General features: G+C 44.0%; 1 protein-coding gene across 2 annotated transcripts in view; it reads right to left on the bottom strand.

Moving 5' to 3' along the window:
- YTHDF3 (YTH N6-methyladenosine RNA binding protein F3) overlaps positions 1-22,843 on the bottom strand; it is a 45,611-nt gene extending 22,768 nt beyond the window's left edge. The window contains exons 1-2 of one of the 2 annotated variants that reach the window (XM_089685326.1): positions 22,389-22,843; positions 4,247-4,305 (exon numbers count right to left, since the gene is read on the bottom strand). Coding sequence is in view for 1 of the 2 variants with exons in the window: in XM_089685324.1 (XP_089541450.1) it covers positions 4,247-4,271; positions 22,389-22,412 (49 nt within the window). In the remaining variant the exon portion in view is untranslated. The remainder of the gene's footprint in view (positions 1-4,246; positions 4,306-22,388) is intronic. The other variant, XM_089685324.1, reaches the window with a different exon arrangement.
- Positions 22,844-24,697: the final 1,854 nt, after the last annotated feature.

Here is a 24,697-nt window from a genome sequence, read left to right as displayed (position 1 = left end):
AGTAAGTGGCAAGTGTGTCCTATTGCATTATGTCAGAGCAGATGTCGTGGGCCAGTCAAGATGGCAGAGAACAGTGTTTGTACATGGAACAGCATGAGGTGATGAGGTTTCTTGTGAACGAAGGCGTAAAACCCGCGGATATCTACAGAAGACTCCAAGCTCAGTACAGTGATGAGACGCTCAGCCACAGTAAGACATTTCAATAGTGTAAACGTTTCAAGGATGGCGGTATGCCCATCAGTGACAATCCAGACCGTGGTGGTTCCCAGCCCACAGCAGTCATTCCTGTGAACATTCAGCGAGTGGAATGCCTGATACTGGATAATCGACGCATAACCTATTGGCAAATTGCACAAGAGACGGTGAACACAATGATGAAGTGAAGCAGGCCGTCCTAAGATGGTTCAGGTGTACTGACAAATCTTTATATACCAAAGCTTTCCAGACATTAGTTAAATGCTGGGATAAGTGTATAAATGTACCAGGGGAGTATGTAGAAAAATAAATTCAGTTTCTACTCCTTGAAATTTGTTATTATATTATATATACTCAAAAGTCCAGGTTGGACTTGAACGCCAAAATACACACAATGTTTTTTTTTTTAATTTCGGTTATAAAATTTTGCAAATAAGTCATTTTTCTCTTTCAATGTGCACTGATGAAGAGGTATCGATAGGTGGCACTGATGCCCACCCATAGGCTGCACTGAAGAGGCACTGATGGCCACTAATGGGCAACGATAGGCGACACTGAAAGATGGCGCTAATAGGAAACACACTCCCTGTCCACTCTCTGGCAGAATCTGGCACCGGAAACTGCAATCACAGCACCCAGCTGTCAAACTTGGAAGGAGATGTCTGAGGTGGGTGGACAAGGAGAGCAAGGGGAAGCCCTCAGTCAGAATGGTAGGTGTGCCGTGCTCATCACAGCCCCACTCACTAGAGGAGAGTGGCAGGAATAGATGGACCATCTCAACAGGTCCACCTGAAAAACCTGACAGGCAGACCTGATCAGATCACTTGTGTAATAGGGACAAAGAAAAGCAAATCTTTTCTTTGGAAAGTAAAAATGTGAATGTAACCATATTTCAGCAAAACAAGGGTAGAACTTATCACGTTCTCCTAGACTGATCTAACCAGCCACTAAATGCTTCATCCATTCGTCTAGCCCGATAACAATACTCAGAACAGCTGCTCAAGGAGCTTTCATGTACTACTAAGCAATCAATGCAATTTACTGTTGCATAGCTGGCCACAGACTACTTGAAACCACCCTGCTCAACAAAAGTGTATAAAGAAAATAAAACAATGACAGAGTCTGGTGGAAAATTATCGGCCAAGCACCCACTATATCTTATCAAGTGCAGTCACTGTTTGGGGTCATTTACACTTGCTTTCACTTTTAACACATTAAAGCTCCTATCGCTTCAACATGCTTTTGATGCTTTGAGGATACCGAGATGATGCTTTTTTTGAAGCTCTAATGAAGCTTGGCAAATGTCCTGTGTGTGTGTTGATTTCTTTTAAAGGGGCCCAGTAGAACCCCAGCACAGTAGTACCACCACTCAGCAGATCCCTAGCTCAGTGTCCTTGTTCAGTGGATCCCCAGTTCATTGGTACCCTTGTTCAGTAGATTCACAGCTTATTAGTACCCTTGTTCAGCAGATCCCCAGCTCGTAAGTACCCTCATTCAGCAGATCCCCCACTCAACATTAATCCCCAAGCTTTGCTGATCCTCCTCTCTCTGGTTGCTGCTCACCTCCCACAATGTTGCTCCAATTCTTCAAAGCACAAGTTACATTTGCCAGTTTCTCCTACTCAGGTCCCCTAAGCCCTGCTGATCAGTCCTTTCTCTCTGGTCCCTGTTCACCTTCCGCTATAGCGTCCCCATGTTGCTCCACTCTGGTCTGGACCTCGCTCACCTTCCTGCTGCTTACCAGATGTGACACCTGCACCAGACACTTCCAAAATATATACACATTAACCGGAAGGGACTGCTGATGACATCCTTCCAGTTTGCCTTCTGGTTTCCCAGAGCATCCTGGGATATCCGATACCTGCTATACCTCCAAAACAAAGCAAAGCTAAATAAAAGCCTCTTAAAAGCTGCAGGTGCTCTTAGCAAGCTTTGTCAGACTTCTATGGAGGCTCAGGAGACACTCTGAAGCACCAAGAAAGAGACATGGGGTATAATTTTTAAAGTGGAGCAAAGCAAATGAAATATGTAAACAGGACTGTAAGCTTACCATTATATTTAATGACAGGTGCTTTGGCATTCAGAGTGCTTTAAAAAAGCGTGCCCAATGCCAAATTTTGAAGCAAGTGTAAACGAGCCCTTAGGGCAAGGTTTCTCATCCAGGGTTCCATGGAACCCTGGGGTTCCTTGAGCAATTGGCAATTTCTGCCTTTCAGATAAGTTCCCACTTACACCACTGATTTTTTTACCCATCTTTAAGGAGGTAGTTCTTCCCAATGACCACAAGTGTAAGGAGCATTCTTCCAACTGACCATCCCACTAATGTATAATGAGCTGTAGATATAGTCATTTTCAGCAGAGGTTCCGTGAGACCAGAAAGTTATTTCAAGGGTTCCTCTGTGTTGAAAAGTTTGAGAAAAGCTGCCATAGGGTATTCAGGCAGCTGTAGCACTAGCAGTGGAGATTCTTCTATCGATGATGTTCACTGTTGATGGGGTAATCAATTGACTTAATCTCATTCAGCCCATGTATGGATAGCCCAAGTCAAAAAAACTCCAGTGTAATTCAAAATGGATTATGTCACACTCTAATGCCTTCCAAGTTATTTTTATTGTAAATCCATGTGCAACTGTCCAGAAGGAAAATTTAATTTCATTCTACAGATCATTATTCCTGCTGTGACAAGCTGAAGACCCTTTATCTTGGGTGACTGGTAATGAAGGTAGCCATATAGTCTACAGATGCAATCTTTGACTTGGTCGGAAGTGTGACAAATAACTTAACAGATGCTGATGTATACAACACACATTGCTGATATGTATAACACTTGTGAAAAATACTGGGAGTTGAGGTTAGTGGTTCCCTCACTCAGGTAAGAAAAGCTTTTGGATGTGGCAGGATGAACTCACACTCTGAACATTTAGGTGAAAAAACTTAAATTTTAATTTTTGTTTTACAGTCAGACTAAGATCTGTGTGAAGTTCTCTACCTTTGCAGCTCCCTAGATCAGTACTAGCACTTTGAAGTTCCTCAAGGGACCCCATTTCTTGCTACTCCTGCATTTACCACCAGTTTTCTATCAGAGAATTCCACACTGCAGTAAATGCAGATGACACAAAATTATGACAAGCAGCAGTACTACAGACAAAGGAAGAAGTTCGTATCTGAAGGTACTTTATAGGGCTGGCCTAAACAGCAGATCAGTAAAGGCAAGAGTATTATTTTATATGTAGTCCAAATGGAAATTGAAATTACATTTTAAAACATTAATCAACCTAAAAACATGTTAACTGTAGAAGGGCGCCAGTAGGTTGAGTTATTCACAAGCTAATGGACAGGCAGGACCCCTCTCCTCCCCCCTCACATAACATTTACCATTCTTTGAAAGGAACACAAGGAATTCTGTGAGTGGAGAAGAGGAGTGGGTACAGGAGAGAAGGGCAAGTCTTCACAAACATGCAGCCAAGCAGCTGACCCATGCAGCAACAGACGTTCCCTGCTGTGAAGAACCAGCATCAGTAAAAGGGAGGATTTCTATATGAACCATTAGCTAGCAGGACATAGGATACACTTCAGTACAAGTAATTGATATCCCTGGGGCTGGTTCCCAAAAAACATTTTTTCACTAAACTTCAGCTTTTATATCAATGAATGCTAATAAAATAACTTTTACTATAAAACATCTTAACCTATGAAAGCTGACCTGACAACTGAAAAACAAGTAGAGAGATGTTTTGGAAAACCCCCCAAACCTAGAGTGCTGGGCCTAAAAATGTTAGCTTCCAACTCAGAGTTCAGGACCTTGATGTCCCGTTGCATTCCTCAACGCATTGTTCTATGCCTGTCTAACCAAAAGGGAGGTTCGGGTTAGAGAAGTGTAAATTAAACAGGTTTAATTTAACAATTTCTGTAAACTCAATCCTAATGAAAAGCAACAAAATAAGCCAATATCAATCACAAAAGTCTTTTTTTCCCACATATGTATTCTGAATGTATGATTATTTGTAAAAAATACAGAAATACATTTAGAAAAAAAAAAAGGCAGACGTACCTTTGTTTCCCTGTCCTTTAGGTCTCTGCAACAACGTAGAAAAAGAAAGAAAAAGGTCACTGGAATTAAATACACAGAGAATTCTTTAGAAGTTAGAACAAAAAATCCTACATTTAAAAGCATCTTTTGTGATAACATCATTTTGTGATAACCCTCTTTTTAGGGCACAGAGTCTATGAATCAATTCAAACATATTATGGGCCACAAAACACACAAATATGTTAAATAAAGCACTGTAGGAGAAAAAAAAAATCAAAATGCAATTATGATCTAGTCCTAGAAGAAAGAAACTTAAAAAGTTAACCTAAAAGTATTGATCTCACAGAAAAAAAAAACAAAAAAACAACACACATATACACTGTACTTACATTGTTCCAAGAACCCAAATTCAATATTTCTCTAGTGCAAGTTAGAATAAAACTACTGACTCTAATATATATATATATATTATATAAAAAAAATATTTTTTTTTTTTGAGAAATGCCTGAGAGACAGAGCCAGCCAGGTTAGGTATCTGGGCTGATTCCCAACATTATTGTCGGGATGCCTGCAGAGCTTAGACCAGCTGTGACATCAGTTGGCTTCGGCTGCTCACACTTTCAATTCTGGGTCTAGTACCATGATGATAGTGAGTCAGTTGCTATACACCTCGACCATTAACAAAACATCCTGTATTCGTTTCACTGAATACAAGGCATTCTGCAAATGGAAGAGATTAGATCACATGGCCCCACCCCACTTATCCATTCAAAAGCATTTTACATACCATCTCTGGATTGATCAAACATAAAACTAATTTTTCCTGGAGCTCCAGGGTAGAAATTCAAACACCCACATAGATTAAACCTTATTAATTATACAGTATATGCACAGAGAGCAGCAGCAACAAGCATTACTGCTCATGACTCAGTTAATACCTTAGTCTGTATGTGGCGCTTGGGGGGGGCAGGGGGGGATTGGTAGTAGTGAAGGGTTAGAAACCCTGTAAGGTTTTTACTATCTCCAGCTTCATTAGAAAAATATACCACAAATAAAAATTAATATTTTAATAGAGTGATCTGTAATGAAGATAGGGTTTCTACCTCCTTCCAATAGTAAAACATATTTCACTGAACATGCATGTTTAATCTCAACAACAGTCATTTTCTTCTTTGTTTTTTGACTTGAAGGTGTGGAAGGGTTTAAATCTGCTAGGATTGTATTGCTGTCCACACCCCAATTAGAAAGAGACACCATTGCCCAGGAACACAGGGTTTAGGGTTTCACCAGGATAAATGTGAGGAGAGTCTCCCCAATGTGACAAGGTTCTAACATTTCCCTGCTCTATTAAAAGTAGGATAATAATGGGGTGTGTATCTCTGTAGGAAATATTTTTCTTCACTTCACCCTACAGGAACACACAAAGTAATTGGAGACCTGCTAAACTTCAACACATGGACAGTGAATAGATCTTATTAATAATGAAAGCAAGAAATGTGTTCTGCTATAGCACTTTGCAAACTCTCTTTTCATATCCCACCAAGAGTTCATTCAGACAGTAAAACCACGCTACCACAGCGCTAAATCTAAGGTAGCCTTCAAACATGCACTGCTGGTGGGTCTTTGGGATGGTCTTGGAATTAGAGCAGATTCACACCAGCAGACATAGATGATGTATGCTGCAAAAGGAGCGATGCCAATGCGTTGTAAGGATATATTGCTGTATTCAGTTTTTTTCCAACTTTATTACAAATGTACAAAATATTTCACAATGATGTGTGTGTTATAGTATGCTGTGCTGAAAAAAGTAGAGCATGTCCTACTTTATTCAGTACAACTACTGCCACGCAATAGTGTGAACTGAACCCAAGAAAAATTGCTTTGTCTATGCATTGGGACTATGCAGCTCGGAGCACATAGTGTGAATGGGCATCAAATGGTAATATATTGTATGTTTATTGTAGGTGGCCATTTGGAAAGAAAGCGCAAATGTTAGTAAAATGTGAAAGGTCTCTATTGTGACAGGCGTAAATCCCCAACTCTTTCCCGGTTAACCGCAGGTGTTGCGTACAGCCACCAATAAAAATAACCGTATACAGCCTCAGCATTTACCCAATATGCACACAGTGGTTTTCCTCCTAAAATAAGTTGCACGTCCAAGGAAATATGCCACATGTGCTGGACACAGGAGCTATTAAAGTGTTGGCGTGCACAGGTCTAATTCAGAAAGCACAAGTAGGAAACAGAAAATTCAATTTAAAATCTAAACAACTTGTTTTCCAGTAGTCTTTCAGGCTAGCACCTGAGATATTTTAGCTCCTTCCACCAGACACAGGAAACACTTCTACCTTTAGACTTTAAAAAGCAGCTCCTCCCTACAGATCCTCAGTTGTAGTGTAGTACCTCTGGTCAAGCTGCAACAGAGAAGCATAAAAAAGCATATTACAACATACAGGCAAGACAATAGTTGCTGTCCTGAAAGGTCACTGGAAAGAAAGTTACCGAGAAGTCTAACTTGAATTTTCTCAGAGCGTCTTTCAGGACAGCACCTGGGAAGATAAAAAGAGAACTTACCAGTCTATGGAGGGAAAACAGCTTGTAAAAATCTTCCTGCCAAAGGCCTAGTCTCTCACGGACATATCCAATCTGTAGTGGCAAAGGAAAGCAGTTAAGCTTGACCACAACACAGCTTTGCACATTTGTTCCAGGAAGGCACCAGCCCTTTCTGCCCAAGTGGCTGTGAGAGACCTCGCAGAATGTGCATAAACCTCCAACAAGGGATCCAAATTCATACAAACATAAGCCTCTGTGATAGCCTTCGTTAGCCATCTCTCTATGGAACCTTAGTCGCCTTCTGGCCCTTCTCAGTGCCAGCATAACAAAAAAAAAAGTCTGTATTCCTAAAGTCTTTGGTCACTTCCAGGTAACACAACACTGCTCTTCTCACATCTAAGGAGCGAAAAAAATTTTCTTCTGATAGATTTGGACAAAAACATCCTGAGAACAGTGGTAAATCCTGAAATCCTGGTTCTATCTTTAATACAATCCGATCTGGAAAAAAAGGGTTCCCTAACAGAGACTGCAGTTCACTAATTTTGAGTGCAAAAGTTCCTGCTATTACAACAGTCTTTAAGGTAATAAACTTCAGAGGTGCTGAATGTAAAAGTTCAAATGGATCCTTTGTTTGAGCCTGCAGGACCACTGAAAGATTCCATTTTGAAAAGATCTCAACCAGCACGGGTCTGGACTAGGCTACAGCCTTTAAAAAAAAAATATCTTACCATCATGGTTCTGTCAAAAATCCGTTTTTCAACAACACCCCTAAAGCACTTTAATGGCCAATTCACACCACTGCACCAAGACTTGAACACGAGGACCCGGATATCCTGACAAAAACAGATAAGAAAATGGTAATAACTTTTAACTCTCTCGAATTTGAAAAATTTGATGCTGCTCCAATCGAGCTTCCCCAGCCTCAGAAGCTGGCATTAATGGTCAGTTTTTTGCTCAGAAAAAGACCATAAAAGACCCTCTGTAAGACTTATCTGCTCTTTCCACTGCCCCAGCAATCGTTTTTACTTTGGCGAGTTACATCACCAAGGTGTCTAACAAGCACACCTGCCAATCAAATTCTCACAGAAGATATAGCAGAGGTGGGCAAAAAAAAAATACAACCGTGTCTATTGAATCACCGGATGAAAGAAGCTAGAATGCCTAGATCCAACATCTGATTCCTGGATAGACAGGAGCTGATTGGATTTTAGCATAGCCAAGGCTCACTCTTGTCCTTCAGAAGAAAACAAATTCTGTTAAACAGAATTGATCGAGCAGTATACAAAAAGAACCTCCTGAGCAGGTATTACATTTTGTTGACGTTGAATATATAAAATTCAGCCCTGACTTTCTAAATGGTTGCGAACAAGCATCAAATCCTCTCAACTTCTCTTCTGAAGTTGCAAAGGAAAAAAATAGTCAAGATAAGGAATTGCTGTAACTCCTCTCAGGTGCAAATGGTTCCACCATTACTTTCGTAAACACTTGCAGAATTAATGAAATACCAAAAAGGTAGAGTTCTGAACTGTGGATGCACTACTGGATTTCCTGAGCTTATCCCTAATCTTAGGGATTTCTGAGTTCAATGGCAAATGGGAACGTGGAGGTAGGCATCTTAGGTCAATTGATGTCATGTGGCAAAATTTTGTAGCTCTTCTCTTATGCTGCCATCTTTGGCTAATATCCTGTGCATAAGCAGACATGCCATGTGTCTCTGCCAGGTCCATGGCCAGCACTTTTGCATAGAACCGCTTTGTTCAATGGTTTTAAAAATTGGAAAGTGAAAATTTTCCAATAGCTTTACCACCAGAAACACAAGGGAGCAGAATCTCTGCTGTCCTCACACTGTGGAAGAAACCCCTTCAATCTTATTTCCATTGGGTGGAAACAGTAATTGTGGCTTTTAACAGTCCTTTGTTTTTGGACTTTTGGGGGGTCCATGCCTTTTTCCTTCTCTGCAATTTACCCTTCAGCAGGTCATTGCCATAGCAGGCATCAGATTCCCCATACTGGACTGCCAGAATCTTAAGCAGGAGATCCATTCTCTTGTCCACCATCTTAAGTCTGACCTGGTCTTATAAAGCTAGATCTGCACTTTTGGTGACCTTGGAAAAGGCTGCGTCTAGTTTAGGCATTTCACTCCATACAGCAGCTGTGTCTTCCTCAAACAATCTTCTTTTATGAACTGCTGAGAAAAAAAAAAAGTTTTCTCCTGATGGATCTTGCTTTTCCCTTTTAATGGAGTCAGAAATAAATGTATGAACTGGAAATACCTGCCCCTTAGGCTTATCTAGACCTAAGTACATACGGTCATGCAACGACAAATCTTTTTTTCGCTTCTCCTCAAAGAGCAAGAACCAATTTCTGAAAATCATCCACGTCTTCAAGGGTTAATTTGTACTTGAAGGCTGAAAAACCCTCAGTATCTTTCGCCTAATCAGACTGAGGGAGACAGATGGAGGGAACAAACTTCCTGCATGAAGGACTTGATAATGGGTGATGATGACAGAAAGGTAAAAGTTTGAAAAGTGGTACAGATCTCATGTTCATCTAAAGAAACATAGGGACAGACCTCCAGGCAGTACAGGGTCCACCTGAGCACAGAAAGGGGAGAGGCAGCCGCAACATTCGCTAACTGTACCCAAGGGGATGTTGGATTACCCAAGCAAAAAACATGAAAAAGAAAAAAGGGGATACACTAACCTTCCAAGATAGCCCTTAAAGATCATAGCTTCCCCACAGTTCCGCAGTGTTCCTGCAAAGCCAAAGGAAAAACAAAAACTGAAGATCTGTGGGGAGGAGCCACTTTAAGTCTGAAAGTAGAAGTGTTTCCTGTGTCTGGTGGGAGGAGCTAAAACCTCTCAGATGCTGTCCTGAAAGATGTTTTGGGAAATGATTTTTAGTCTATGCTAACAATTGACCTACATGGTCTTCCCATTTGTTCTCACATATTATATAACAGCCAGTTACAAAAAGGCCAGCTTCAAACACACCAACTAGAGTCCTGCTTAATAAGCCAAACACCACAAAAAAGGTACCTAAATCTGATTAGCTATATGATCACTCAAGATAAAAACCAAACTATTAGGTTTTCGGGTTCAACCTCTACATGAGTATGCAAATAATTTGTATAAATAAGACTTTAGATAAAAATACTGGACAATAAGGAGCCATACACAGCTACAGCTGCCATCTAAAAGGACAACACTAAGGCAGCCCATACATTGATCTTTTTTTGCTCGTTCAACCAGCCCAGCTGGATGAACGAACAAGAATGACCCAATTTCCCCCATCCACACATTTGAGGTAGATGGGGGAATTGTTCCCGCTGCATAATTGTATTCTGACAGTGAGGAAACTTCCCCACCATTAAAATACAATGATCAGTGTTTCTGGCTATAGCTGGCAGCACTGATCATTCAGGAAAAAAAAAAAATAACAGGCTAGTTGTACACAGGCCAATCACTAGATCAACTTGTGTACAACTAGCCTGCCCATACATGGACCGAATTTCAATGCATGTATGGTCGGCCAGCTAGCTTTGGACAGTGGTAATGGGAACAAGTATTCCTATTGAAAGAAGTACAAATTTGGTGTCATGGGTTATCAGAGAGGGAACACAAAGCAATAAAAACCTGACAGTGGTTCTAACCCCTCGCTACAGTATACAAATTAAAAAAAAAAAAAGGAATAGTTTTGTCTTTTGTTCCGGGCTGGACAAATCCCAGGAGCCAGACAGCCAATGGTCTTTACACCTAAAGCAGGTGCCTAATTTTTGAGGATTTCTCAATCTGTCAATGAAGCAGACTCCTAAAAAAAAAAAAAAAAAAAAACACCATCCTGCTAGTTACTGGATTGGACAGACTGACTCCTGCATTCCATATTACAAGGGACCTTCACCCAGGAAGCATGAGGGAAACTTTTTATTTAAATAAAACATGTTTCTTTAACCTCCCTGGCAGTCTGATTATGTCAATATTTTTGAATGCCAAAGCAGTACATTGTTTTTCATTGAAATTTGTTGTTTTATAATGTAGGCCTGTATTTCATAGGAATAACTCACTTAAATCTGTCCAAACAAAAGTCAACATTCAGGGTATGATAAAGTTTGAAACCCAAAATCATAAATTATAATAAATAATTATAACAAATAATAAATGTAATTCATTAAATGTAATCAAACCAAAAACACTGACATTTGAAATAGAGCACCAAGTTCGCACATCACTGAGGTCAGTTGCAGAATCATCGCTGTCGTTACTTTCAGTGTCTGATGACGAATTTCCCCATGAATCATTATCGCTCAATTCTGCAAGTGATTCTAATTCACGATCGCTGTTCTCTAGCTGGTCTAAAACCTTTTTTGACCTAAAGTGACACTTTTTGGGTGCCATGGACGTTCTCAAGTTTCCAGGCAGATGGAACAGTAAAAGTGTAGGCAGGGCACAGGACAAAGCACTAGGGACAATAGTTTGATACAGTAGTATAATCCTAACAGATTACAATGTATTGTATGTCATGTTTTTAATTTTTTTAATCTTCCACCGGTTCCGCCCACCTGTGTCACAACGCTCACAGGGAAGGGAACCTGGAAGACGGATGCCGGCATCGGCCGGAGGACACAGCGGGAGGACACTGGGAGATCGCAGGACAGGGTAAATTATACTACAGTGTAATCCCGAGTGTGGTTCAGGGTTACCGCTTTTGGTACTGAAAATTAACCCCGAGCCACATGCGGGATTACCACTAGGGAGGTTAAAGTAGAAGTCCAGCCAAATTATATCTAAACTTAAAACAGGGTTCCAGCCCCACACCAAAAAAAAAATTAAAAGTCAGCAGCTACAAATACTGTAGCTGCTGACTTATAATATTAAGGCACTTACCTGTCCAGGAATCCAGCGGTGTCCTCACCCTGAGCCAATTCGGCTGTTGGGTGCTGGCACCGCCATCTTGACTAAGGGAAACCAGCAGTGAAGCCTTGCAACTTCACAGCCGGTTTCTTTCTGTGCATGTGCGAGGCACATTGTGAATGGGCCGCAGTCCTCTGGGACCTGTGAGGTGTCCTAGAGGGCTGCAGGGGGGCCGAACTTCTGGCTCAGTTTGCCACAGTGAATTGAGATGGAAATGGAAGCAGGTACATGTCAAAACCAGATACCCACTCCCTCCTCCCCCCAAAAGGTGCCAAATGGGGGCAGATAAGCAGAGCTTACACTTTTGGGTGAAACTCCACTTTAAATCTGTTCCCACTCTCATTCTAAGCCTTATATTAACTACCCTGTAGAGGGAAGATGTCTATACTTACCTATTCCCTAGATGCTCCAGTCAAGTCATGCGATCGGCTCCCAGTAGACTACGTCAGTGTAGAGGGACAGCCAACAACGGAAATCCTATAGTAAGCCTATGGGTGATGTCAACGCATAGGTATTGCAGTCATTGTCAGCTCTTTCCTCTTCACTGAAGCCGGCCACTGGGGAGATCACGTGACTGGAACACCCAGGGAATAGGCAAGTATACACATTTTTCCTCCACAGACTAGTAAGTATAGGGCTAAGAATGAGCATGGGAGCAGGTTTAAGCTTAGATAGGATTTGAATGGACTTTTACTTTAAAACTCACTCAACTTACTTCCAGTATTCTCACCTAAGAGGCAATAAGGTCTCCAGAGCGAGATCTTAAAATATCTTACGTATGCACTACGAGTCTCTGCTAGGTCTTTAGCACCTGGCAGCGACCTGTGGTCCGTCTGCAGGGGTCCTATGATCCCCCACGAATGCACAGAAACCAGGTGGTCTATGGACATGAGGCACAAGCGTGTGTTCACAGGATTTTGTATATGTGCAGACATACCAAGGGTGTTTGCCAGGTCTTTGCATATGCACATGTAAACTCCTGAAAACCCCATGCAGGTGCAGAAAGCAGCCAATCTATGGGGCCTGATAAGCACATGACGTGTCAGTGCACACACAGGGGATTTAAAGGATTTCATGCATGTACAGTCTCATCTGGCAGAGAACCCTAGTGTGTCCGTAAGTGTGCAGAATATGGGGATAAAATGGCAGCACGGGATGCTTCCACAGCTGACCTCCGCTGAAAATGTTCATTGCCTGGCTGTCACACATACCCTTTTGCTTCAAACACTTGAGTCTCTGACCTGGAACAAGGACTTGTTCTTCCTGATCTACATGTGTTAAGGTAATGACTCAAATTATCGAAGCCAAAGCATCAGTATGACAGCCAGAGGAAAGTAGTATTTCCGAAGTAGGTGAGCAGTAGCAGCCCTTTAACATCAGGAACTGTGAGTGGGGTGAGATCTAGGTTGTACAGTGTTGGGCCCCTGCAATGTTTTATCCCCAGTATCAAAAGAAACGGCCGCTCAAAGTCAGCAATCCACATATCTCTCTGGTTCCATGTTCTGGCCAATGGAGCTGGTCAAAAAATAAATCAGCTGCACTCCAATGACATCAATCTTCACAAAGCTTTATTATTCCAGCACAAAATCATAGAGGAGTACACCCAGATGAAGCCTCACCCAAATAGGGGTTAAAGGCTAAGTTCACCTTTTACTAAAAAATAATAAATTAATGTTTTTTGCAAAAAAAAAGTGCATTTTTTTTTTACCAGGAGCCTACAAAGTGTCACACTCATGATCAGATCATGGGTGCAATTTCAGGTTCCCACAAACTCTCCTTCCAGCTTTCAGCCCATACCTTTATACAGGCTGTCAGCTCACAAACTGGAGGGCGTGTGAATGGACTACAAGCATGATCATTTGTACGCTCACAGCCTGCTCAAGTCTGCCTGCTGCAGTGGCAGAAGGGACTTGTAGTTTTCTCATTCACAGACTCCTGTGAATGAATGGTGCGGCTGTGTGGACAGAACCCCACACAGCTGTGTTATTTACAAAATGTGACAGCGGGTGCCAGAAGAGGATTCCCCACCCGTTGTCACAGGGAGGGGGGACCAGGAACTAGGTCTGGAGCATGTTGCACCCCAACATGCTAACATGCTTCAAACATGTAACATGCTTCAAAGGTGAACTTATCCTTTAACCATGAATACCTCAGAGATTAACCACTTCTCGATCGGCCGTTGTATATAAATGGCCGGACGGTGGCACTGCAGGGTCGGGTGGCCGTTTATAAACAGCCTCCCCGCACCATGCTTGTGTGCGCTCCCCGGGAGCGCGCAGCACCGCAATCCGGTGCCCGCTGTGTCCTCCAGACACAGTGAAACACCGATCGTCGGACGGGACCTCTGTACAAGGTCCCGATCATGTGATCACTGATTGGCCAATCAGTGATCACATGCAAAGTAGTAAGCAAGATGTCACTTGTAACATCATTCCTTGCTACGTGTGAAATCTGTGAATGATCACAGAGGTCACATGGTACAAGGATATTCACAACAGCCTTGTACCATGTGACAAGCTGTGACCAATCACAGCTCACTCAGTAGTTCTCAATGGCTGCAAGAATGCAGACAGAAAGAAAAAGAAATGATTGCTTTTACATCCTATATGGCTGTAAAAGCAATCAAGTGTAAAAAAAAAAACTTCATCACCCCCAAATAGTAGTACAATGTCACCATGGTGACACTGTACTGCTAGGGTGACTATGTAAAACAAAAAAAATATAAAAAAAAATGTTTAAAAATTATAATTTTTGGTTATAAGCTAATTTGGTTTTTGTTTTTTTTTTAACTAAAAAGATAACGGAATAAATTTTGGCCAAGATTTATGATGAAATATTATTTATTTGCAAAATTATATATGAAAAACTTTTATTTTAAATTTTTGGACATTTTCATTTACATAGCAAAAAAAATGAAAATCCCAGCGGTGAATATATACCACCAAAATAAAGTATTGTCTCAAAAAAATGGTAAAAAATTCATATGGGTAGTGTTGCATGACCGTGCAATTGTCATTCAAAGTGTGATAGCGTTGAAAGCTGAAAATTGCCCTGGTCAGGAAGGGGGTAAGTGTCCGGACTGGAAGTGGTTAAGCCCCCTTGCCTGAGTGAGGATTAGTTTTGGTGGACTCTTCTGTGATCTTGTCTTAGAATAATAAAGCTTTATGCAGGCCGATGGCATTGGAGTGCAGCCAATTTGTTTGCTCCAAATTTTTTGTCACCAGTCAAATGCAGTGCATGCATGAGGGAAGTAGAATTTCCTCTGCACACACAAAAAAGGAAAAGATCACAGTCAGGTTCTTCCCCCATATGATGATAGGCACATTGCACACTGACAGCCAACAGTGATCTCTCAGGACTGCACTGATACACTATTCAAGGGATGCTTCAGTCAGTGGCATTGACAAACACCAAACTAAGTTATACAACTGGCCCCAGAGGGTCAAACATCACTAAAATGGGTCTGCGAGCGCAAATGTATTCTGAGATGACCATACACCATATGATCTGATTGTACAATCTTCTTTAGATCTGCCATCAACTACATAGTGTAAGTGCCTGCTTGATTTTATACTGGTTAAACACATTGCTGTGGTTTGTCCGTATATAGTTTTGTTACACATAAAATTGATTGTAAAATCAGATTATAGTGTATGGCCAGGTTACAGCTCATCATACACATTACAATCTGACTGTGAAATCAACTTTAGATCATCTAAACCATGTAATGGAAGAACCTACCCAAACTATCCAATCATATCCACCTCATCAGGCAGGCCCTGGGACATTATCACGTCCACTCACTTTTACATGCTTGTCCTCGGATTTTATGATGCGAGCACCTTTATGTTATATAATAAATGCTGTAATCACTTGCTACACTGTGGAGTTCCTTTTTTATTCCTTGTATGTGATCACCATTGTTGGATGACTGGGGGGGGGGATCTATTAAGGCTGCCAAGGTGATGTCTGGATATTGCTAGAGGTGCTATTAGACCTCCTACACTCTGCGATGTCAGTCCCCGGTAAGCTGTTTGTGTATATCAGTGTTTCTCAACTCCAGTCCTCATGGACCCCCAACAGGTCATGTTTTCAGGATTTCCTTCAGATGAAACAGCTGTGGTAATTACTAAGGCAGTGAAACTGATCAAATCACCTGTGCAAAATAATGGAAATCCTGAAAACATGACCTGTTGGGGGTCCATGAGGACTGGAGTTGAGAAACACTGGTGTATATGAAGGTGATGGAGCACTGGATTCGTGCACACAGAAGACAACATGCAGCTGGTTTTGTCCTGGATTGTATGAACGTTTATTATTCATCACCATGTTGGTTCACCGTATCACCATTATTAGATATATTTTGTGTGTCGCCTAGGCCTGGTTCACACTGGTGAGATTTTAGATGCAACTTGAGTCACACAGAATTGCACAACAAGGGAAATCACATTGTTTTCAATGGTGCCTGTTCACATCAATGCAACTCAGGATGGTGTGATTTTGGAAGATACTGGAATTTTTTTTTTTTTTTTTTTTTTTACTAGTAATGGCGGTGATCAGCGACTTATAGCGGGACTGCCGCGGGCATTCTGACACTGAAAGGAACTGACTTGGTGTCACTGACATCCCCAGTGGCACCAATACAGTGATCAGTGCTAAAAATAAATAAATAAAAAGCTACTAATGGCACTGGGCAAGAAGTGGTAACATGAGGGGCGATCAAAGGGTTAACTGTGCGCTGTTTTACTATGTGCTGTGTACTGGAGGCACACTGCTTTGGATGACTGTGCTGTGCAGTTGGCTCTGAGGAAGAGGCAAGTCCTCGAAATGCGTCAGCCTATTGGATGTCTACACTCCCCATTGCGGACTGTTACTCAGCGCGGTGTTGACCCATCTGTTCTTTTATTATGTGCCTTGCTTTATTTCTTGTTTGTGAGTACAACACCTATTTTATTTCTTCTTAAACATTTTTTATGGTAATGCACTAGGCCTGTGCGCCCTCTCTTTGTTCTTTCCTCATTCAGTATATTTAGATTCCCCCGATCCATTTGAGGGCAGCAAGGTGTGCATGTTCCAGGACATTCTTAATGTGGTTGTAGCCTGCATCGAGTCCATCCCCAAGCGCAGGAGCATTTGTGTTTGCTGGTTCATTGGATAGCGACACATATAGGGGCCAATACGCTTGCTCAGAAAGGAGTAGCGGCACCAGGCGATGACGTCATGAGCCGCGACTCGTCTGAGATTTCGCATGGCCGGTCATTGTACTGCCAAGGAAATTATTTGCTAGGACTGGCTGAGATTTAGCAGAAGCCCCCACCAGGTAGGAAATGCACACAGATGCCTTTTTCAGAGCAGGACAAAAGTTGATGGTCAGTGGAGCTTGGCCCCCTTGCGCTGGTGGTCACTGGAGATTGGCCCCCTTGCGCTGCTGGTCAGTGGAGATTGGCCCCCTTGCGCTGCTGGTCAGTGGAGATTGGCCCCCTTGCGCTGCTGGTCAGTGGAGATTGGCCCCCTTGCGCTGCTGGTCAGTGGAGATTGGCCCCCTTGCGCTGCTGGTCAGTGGAGCTTGGCCCCCTTGCGCTGCTGGTCAGTGGAGCTTGGCCCCCTTGCGCTGCTGGTCAGTGGAGCTTGGCCCCCTTGCGCTGCTGGTCAGTGGAGCTTGGCCCCCTTGCGCTGCTGGTCAGTGGAGCTTGGCCCCCTTGCGCTGCTGGTCAGTGGAGATTGGCCCCCTTGCGCTAGTGGTCAGTGGAGATTGGCCCCCTTGCGCTGGTGGTCAGTGGAGATTGGCCCCCTTGCGCTGGTGGTCACTGGAGCTTGGCCCCCTTGCGCTGGTGGTCACTGGAGTTGGCCCCCTTGCGCTGGTGGTCACTGGAGTTGGCCCCCTTGCGCTGGTGGTCACTGGAGTTGGCCCCCTTGCGCTGGTGGTCACTGGAGCTTGGCCCCCTTGCGCTGGTGGTCAATGGAACTGTTAAAAAGCAGTTTGTATAATTGAAAGCTCCATTATTGTGTTTTTCTTTTAAGACAAAAGCTGTTAATGTAAGGGTTGTTATTTCTAAAATAAAACCTCAGTATTGAAGTTTAATTGCAGTGTTGGCACTTTGCGATAAGTGGGTTTTGGGTTGCAGTTTTAGCACTCGGTCTCAGTTTTGCCATCAGTGGTATAGGCCCTTGCACTATGCAGTTGTTGGAAGATGTAAAGGAGATTTTAAATTAACAGGAGGCACTACCTAATCTAACCAATCTGGAAAGCTCTTGTTCACACGTGTTTGTAGATCACAAGTCACAATCTGACCATACAATCAACTTCAGATTTATTAAAACTATGTCATAAAAGGGACCAACCTAAACTATTTGTATGCCGTCAGGCAGGTCTTTCATAGCATAGTTCTTGGAATATTGAAAGAACATATGGATTATACCATCTGCATCAGATTTATAGTGGAACTAAACCCTCCTATCCTATTCAGCCAAGTAATCTGCCATCTTGGCCTGTTTGATCTTCAACTGCCATGGTGCTGCACATGTGATTAGTTATGACACCACCCATTTGATGGCTTGATAATTTAGTTGAGAACACAAATGTGACAGTTACATTCCTGGCAAGCCAGGAATGCTGTTTTTTGAAACAGTTAATTCCATGGGTTTAGTTCTGCTTTAACCCCTTCGGTGTCAGGTCTGTACACACAATCTGGTGAATGCAGCCACTGGGATGGTGTCTAAAACTGCCAGGTGGAGGCAGTCGCCCTATTGCTTCCACAGCTCCTAGTAACATGCGTGCCCCCCGGGTGCACTCCCACCATGTATTCCAGGTTCCACTTGCTCATCTGTGGGCCTGGGACAGACATGGCGGGTGTCTGTGAGTGGAGGGGAGAAAGGACACACATCTGCTCTCCTCCCCTTCTTGCTGTGACCCGGAAATCGGTGTATGATGTCACTTCTGGGTCACGGCTGTCACTTTCCCTTGCTAGAACAGCCTGAAGAGAGATGCACTGCAATATGATCTGCACTGCAAAACAGCCAGTGTAATCCAGAAGAGATATGCAGGATCTTTTAGACTCTGCATGTCTCATTAACCGCCTCCCAACCGCCCTATAGCAGATATACAGCTACAGGGTGAGCAAAATCATATATAATATATATATATATATATATATATATATGGAGGGGGCACACGTGCAAGCTACCCGCACCACCTTTCGCGGCCGTCAATCACCAGGTCCCAGCCAGCGGTTACTCACTGGCGCCTGATGATTGCCGAGGATCTCAGACGGGGAGGAGAACTGTTTGTAAACAATACAGTTCTCCTCCCTGTCAGCTAGTGCACACTGCTTTGGATGGCTGTGCACTAGCTGACAGCAAAGACATGAAGCAGAATGCATTTTGGCCTAAATTTATGATGAAATTTGATTTTTTTACTAGACATGTTTAATAGCGAAAAGTCAAAACTATTGTTTTCTCAAAATTGTCTTTTTTAAAGCGCAAAAAAATGCACAGGCGATCAAACACCACTGAAATACAGCTCAATTGGGGGGGGGGGGGGGGAAGGCGATGCATGCGTTTACATTCATATGTGGGGGTGCCTCAACATTTTTTTGGGGTGGGATGTTATGTGCTTGGGTGTAACTTAATTTTTTTTGCAAAAAAAAATGTCTTCATCATGTGTTGTGATGTCACTATGTGATGATTTTTAGGTGACAGGTTCTCTTTAACCACTTGCCCTTCAGAGGATTTACCCCCCTTCATGACCAGGCCATTTTTGCATTACGGCACTCCGTTACTTTAACTGACAATTGAGCTCTCTTTCGGTGGTATTTGATCACCTGTGCGTTTCTTATTTTTGCACTATAAGAAAGAAAAAAAAAAAGATAATTTTGAGAAAAAAAAACAATATTTTGGACTTTTTGCTATTATTCATGTCCAGTAAAAATTTTAAATAATCAAATTTCTTCATAAATTTAGGCCAAAATGTATTCTTCTATGTCTTTGCTAGAAAAAAAACCCAATACTTGTAAATTAATTGGTTTATGTGAAAGTTATAGCGTTTACAAATGGCGGTACAGATAATGGGAATTTTTTTTTCCCCTAGCAGTAATGGTGGCACTCAGCAACTTTTAGCAGGACTGAGGCGGATATTCTGACACTGAGGGGGAACTAACTTGGTGTCACTGATATCCCAGTGACACAAATACAGTGATCAGTGCTAAAAAAAAAAAAAAAAAAAAAAAAAGCACTTGCACTGTACTAATGGCACTGGGCAGGAAGGGGTTAATGTGAGGGCGATCAAAGGGTTAACCGTGTGCTGGGAGTGTTTTACTAGGAGGCGGGGGTGTTCTTGTGCTAGACTGTGCTGTACAGTAAAGCTAGACTGTGCTGGAGCGGACATAGAAAGGTTGTAAACAAAACAATCTTCCTCCCCATCGGAGATGCTCGGTAATTACCAACCGGGACCCGATTATTGACATCCGCGGCCGTGAATGGCGGCGCAGGTAGGGCGTGCACGCGCCCCCTGCCCAGAAATGCAGAATGATGTGTATGTATATATATGATTCTGCCTACAGATGCTGCCCTGTAGAATCATTTATATATTCACTCTATCCGCTCTCCCCGGACCCCGCATTCCCTCTATCCGCTCTCCCCGGACCCCGCATTCCCTCTATCCGCTCTCCCCGGACCCCGCATTCCCTCTATCCGCTCTCCCCGGACCCCGCATTCACTATATCCGCTCTCCCCGGACCCCGCATTCACTATATCCGCTCTCCCCGGACCCCGCATTCACTATATCCGCTCTCCCCGGACCCCGCATTCACTATATCCGCTCTCCCCGGACCCCGCATTCACTATATCCGCTCTCCCCGGACCCCGCATTCACTATATCCGGTCTCCCACAGTACACAGAACATGGAAATGTATTTATTTTAGTAAATATAAACTGATAAATACCTTTTCTCATCAGCAGTTAGAGCAGTCTTGTGTCTTCTATCAGGGTCCAGCAGAGCACTGGTTAAAGCTTGTAGCAGTTTTCTCTTTCTGCTCCAGAAGGATGCAGAACCCCTGACCTCTGTCAGGACAGTGCTGATTGGCCCTGTGCTGATCACATGCAATCTCCCAAGGGGGGGGGTGGGGAAACCTCTCGCAATACATACCAAACTGACCATGTGCAGAGTAACTCCTAGAGCTCTGTACTATGATGGATTGGGGACTGTGGAAGAAGGAGAGGATCAGAGAAATCAGGATCAAATGGCCTTTTTACACAATGCAGATGATTAACCCCTTAGGCCCCACAGTGAGTATAACCAGCATGCTTTACTGCATACAGACTGATTGTACTGTTGTGGGTTTAGTAACACTTTACCAGAGCCATGTAATATGGGGACACAACTACACAATGGATTGTATTTCTATCCAATCAGGAAGATGCTTCCACTATATAGGTGTTGGTAGCTCTAAAGGGGATTGTACAATCAGATTGTATAGTAGGTGGCGAACTTCGGATCTGCCAACTATGTAGAGCAGAGTCCCACTTTATTGGGCACACACTGTATAGTTTAGGTAGCAGTTCCTATTTCCTGGTTTAGGTAGATCCAAGGTGGATTGGAATGTGTGTGGTGACCCTTAAGCTGGCCATAGACAGGTCAAAATTCAGACAAATCAGCAGAAACCGAACAAATTCTGGTCTGTCTATGGATAGGCTGGTTGTACAGAAGTTGATATACTGATCAGGTTTGTTTCTTGCCTGAACACTGCCGGCTGCAATAGCCACCAGTTGTGATCACCGTATTGTGAGTGAGGAAGCCTCCCGCTGCCAGAACACCATGACTCTGCAGGAGGGGTTCCCTTCTACACCGACTGTGCTGATGGGGGGAATCCAGAGATTTACTTTCCATCGACTTGTGCTTAAAGAAAAGACAATTGCATGTATGGCTTTCCTAAAAGATCGAACAATCCCCTTTAGGGTCACCATACATGTTACAATCTGATTGTAATAAATATGGTGACCCTAATAGAGATTGTATAATGACCCTAAAGGAGACTGTGCAATCAGACTAACACATATGGTGGTCCTAATAGAGATTGTACAATCTGATTGTACCATGGATGTTGATCCTAAAGGAGATTGTACAATCAGGTTGTAAAACATATTGTGACCTTAAAGGAGACTGTGCAATCACATTGTAACGTGTATGGTAACCTTAATGGATATTGTACAATCGGATTGTAATACATATGGCAACCCTAAAGGAGACCGTGCAATCAGATTGTAGCGTGTATGGTAACCCTAAAGGAGACTGTACAAAAAGATTGTAACACATATGGTGGTCCTAATAGAGATTGTACAATCAAATTGTACCGTGGATGTTGAACCTAAAGGAGATTGTACAATCAGATCATAACACATATGGTGACCCTAAATAAGGCTGCGCAATCAGATTGTAACGTGCATGGTAACCTTAAAGGAGGCTGCAAAATCAGATTGTAACATATATGGTGGTCTTAATAGAGATTGTACCATGGATGGTGATCCTAAAGGAGACCGTACAGTCAGATTGCAATGTGTGTGGTGGCTAATGGAGATTGTACAATCAGATTGTAGCTTGTATGACGATCATAACTCAGCTGATGAGCTAATAATCAGTGATCAGCTCCCCGGGGCCCCCAGCAGTGCCGCGTATCCCCGTCCCCCAGGCCTCCTCCGGGGTTACCTGATCCACGCTGGTGGCAGACATTCTCCTGCGGAGCGGCCCGTGCTCCGTGCGATGTAGGGGTGTGTGTGGGGTGGAGGAGAGCACAGAGCCGGCCGGGGCTGGGGGGAGGCGGATCGCAGCGTCTATAGGCCCGCAGAGGGCAAAGCGTTCATGTACAGGCTGTGCAGAGCGCGGATCGCACACACATCGGAGGGCCCGCTAAGCACACATCCGTAATCTCGGGTAGACAGGGCCGCTGTGGGGTGTATGGAGTTCCTGGCCACCTCCCGGAAGCCGAATGCGGGGCCCTGGCGACTCTAAACGGGGACACAGGGGGGAGCGGGGGGCACCGCGGCGGCCTCCGGTCTCTGGCGCTCCTCGGCCCCGGCTCAGCTTCTTCTGCTCCGGACAGGATCTCTCTTCTCCACAATGGCGGACGAGGCCTCGCACTCTCACTTCCTCTCCGAGCCTCTCTGACCTTCCGCTGTGACGTCAATGTTGAACCACTTCCCTGTCATGTGACTGCAGAGGGCGGAGACAGAGAGGACTCCTCCGCTTGTCGGGTTGGAGTGGCCCCGTATGAACAGCGACTAGGAGGGGTCACATGTTCCCCGGGCTGAGAGTCCTGTGCCTGGGACCCAGCCGAGCTTACAGTCCACGCTTTACTTACTGCTGTCCTCCATTCACACCGTCTTCTGCTGCTTTCCCTTCACCTGACCACTCTCAGCATAGAGAATCCCAGTCTTTATTAGGGATAACACAGCGTCCACCCTCATAACTACAACAGCAACTCAACCTACAGCGTACACCCTCATGCTACAACGTACACCCTCGTCCTACAGCGCGCACCCTCATACTACAACGTACACCCCTGTCCTACAGCGTGCACCCTCATAACTACAACAGCAACTCAACCTACAGCGTACACCCTCATGCTACAACGTACACCCCTGTCCTACAACGTACACCCCTGTCCTACAGCATACACCCTCATAACTACAACAGCAACTCAACCTACAACGTACACCCTCGTCCTACAGCGCGCACCCTCATACTACAACGTACACCCCTGTCCTACAGCGTGCACCCCTGTCCTACAACGTACACCCCTGTCCTACAACTAACACCCTCATACTACAACGTACACCCCTGTCCTACAGCGTACATCCTCATACTACAACGTACACCCCTGTCCTACAGCGTGCACCCCTGTCCTACAGCGTACACCCCTGTCCTACAACTAACACCCTCATACTACAACGTACACCCCTGTCCTACAACTAACACCCTCATACTACAACGTACACCCCTGTCCTACAGCGTACATCCTCATACTACAACGTACACCCCTGTCCTACAGCGTACACCCTCATACTACAACGTACACCCCTGTCCTACAGCGTACACCCTCATACTACAACGTACACCCCTGTCTTACAACTAACACCCTCGTACTACAACGTACACCCTCATGCTACAACGTACACCCCTGTCCTACAGCGTACACCCTCATGCTACAATGTACACCCCTGTCCTACAACGTACATCCTCATGCTAAAACGTACACCCCTGTCCTACAGCGTACACCCTCATGCTACAGCGTACACCCCTGTCCTACAACGTGCACCCTCATACTACAGCGTACACCCCTGTCCTACAACGTACACCCTCATACTACAGCGTACACCCCTGTCCTACAACGTACACCCTCATACTACAATGTACACCCCAGTCCTACAACGTACACCCCCGTCCTACAACGTACACCCCCGTCCTACAACAAACACTCTCATACTACAGCGTACACTCTCATACTACAAACGTACACCCCTGTCCTACAACGTACACCCTCATACTACAACGTACACCCCTGTCCTACAACGTACACCCTCATACTACAACGTACACCCCTGTCCTAAAACGTACACCCTCGTCCTACAGCATATACCCCCATCCTACAGAGTACACCCTCATTACAATGCCCACTCATCCTACAACGTACACCCTCGTGTTACAGCACCTACCCCTGTCCTACAGCGTACACCCCTATTCTACAGAGTACACCCTCATATCTACAACATACACCCCCATCCTACAGTGTACACCCTCATACTACAGCGTACACCCTCATAACTATAACACCCACTCATCCTACAATGTACACCCTCATACTGCAACACCCACCCCTGTCCTACAGCATACACCCCTATTCTACAGAGTACACCTGTCAGGCTCCGCCCAGCGGGATCTCTAGTGGTCCACGGCACGGGGTTTCCCAGGACGCGGAGTCTAAGTCCCAGTCTGCCTTTTCACCAGAGCCCCTGATG

The sequence above is a fragment of the Staurois parvus genome, unplaced genomic scaffold (assembly GCF_062004578.1).
Source record: "Staurois parvus isolate SC_StPar_1 unplaced genomic scaffold, SC_StPar_1.0 ptg000371l, whole genome shotgun sequence".
Classification (NCBI taxonomy): Eukaryota; Metazoa; Chordata; class Amphibia; order Anura; family Ranidae; genus Staurois; species Staurois parvus.
The sequence above is the reverse complement of the archived record's forward strand: the minus strand, read 5'-3'. Positions and strand labels throughout refer to the sequence as shown.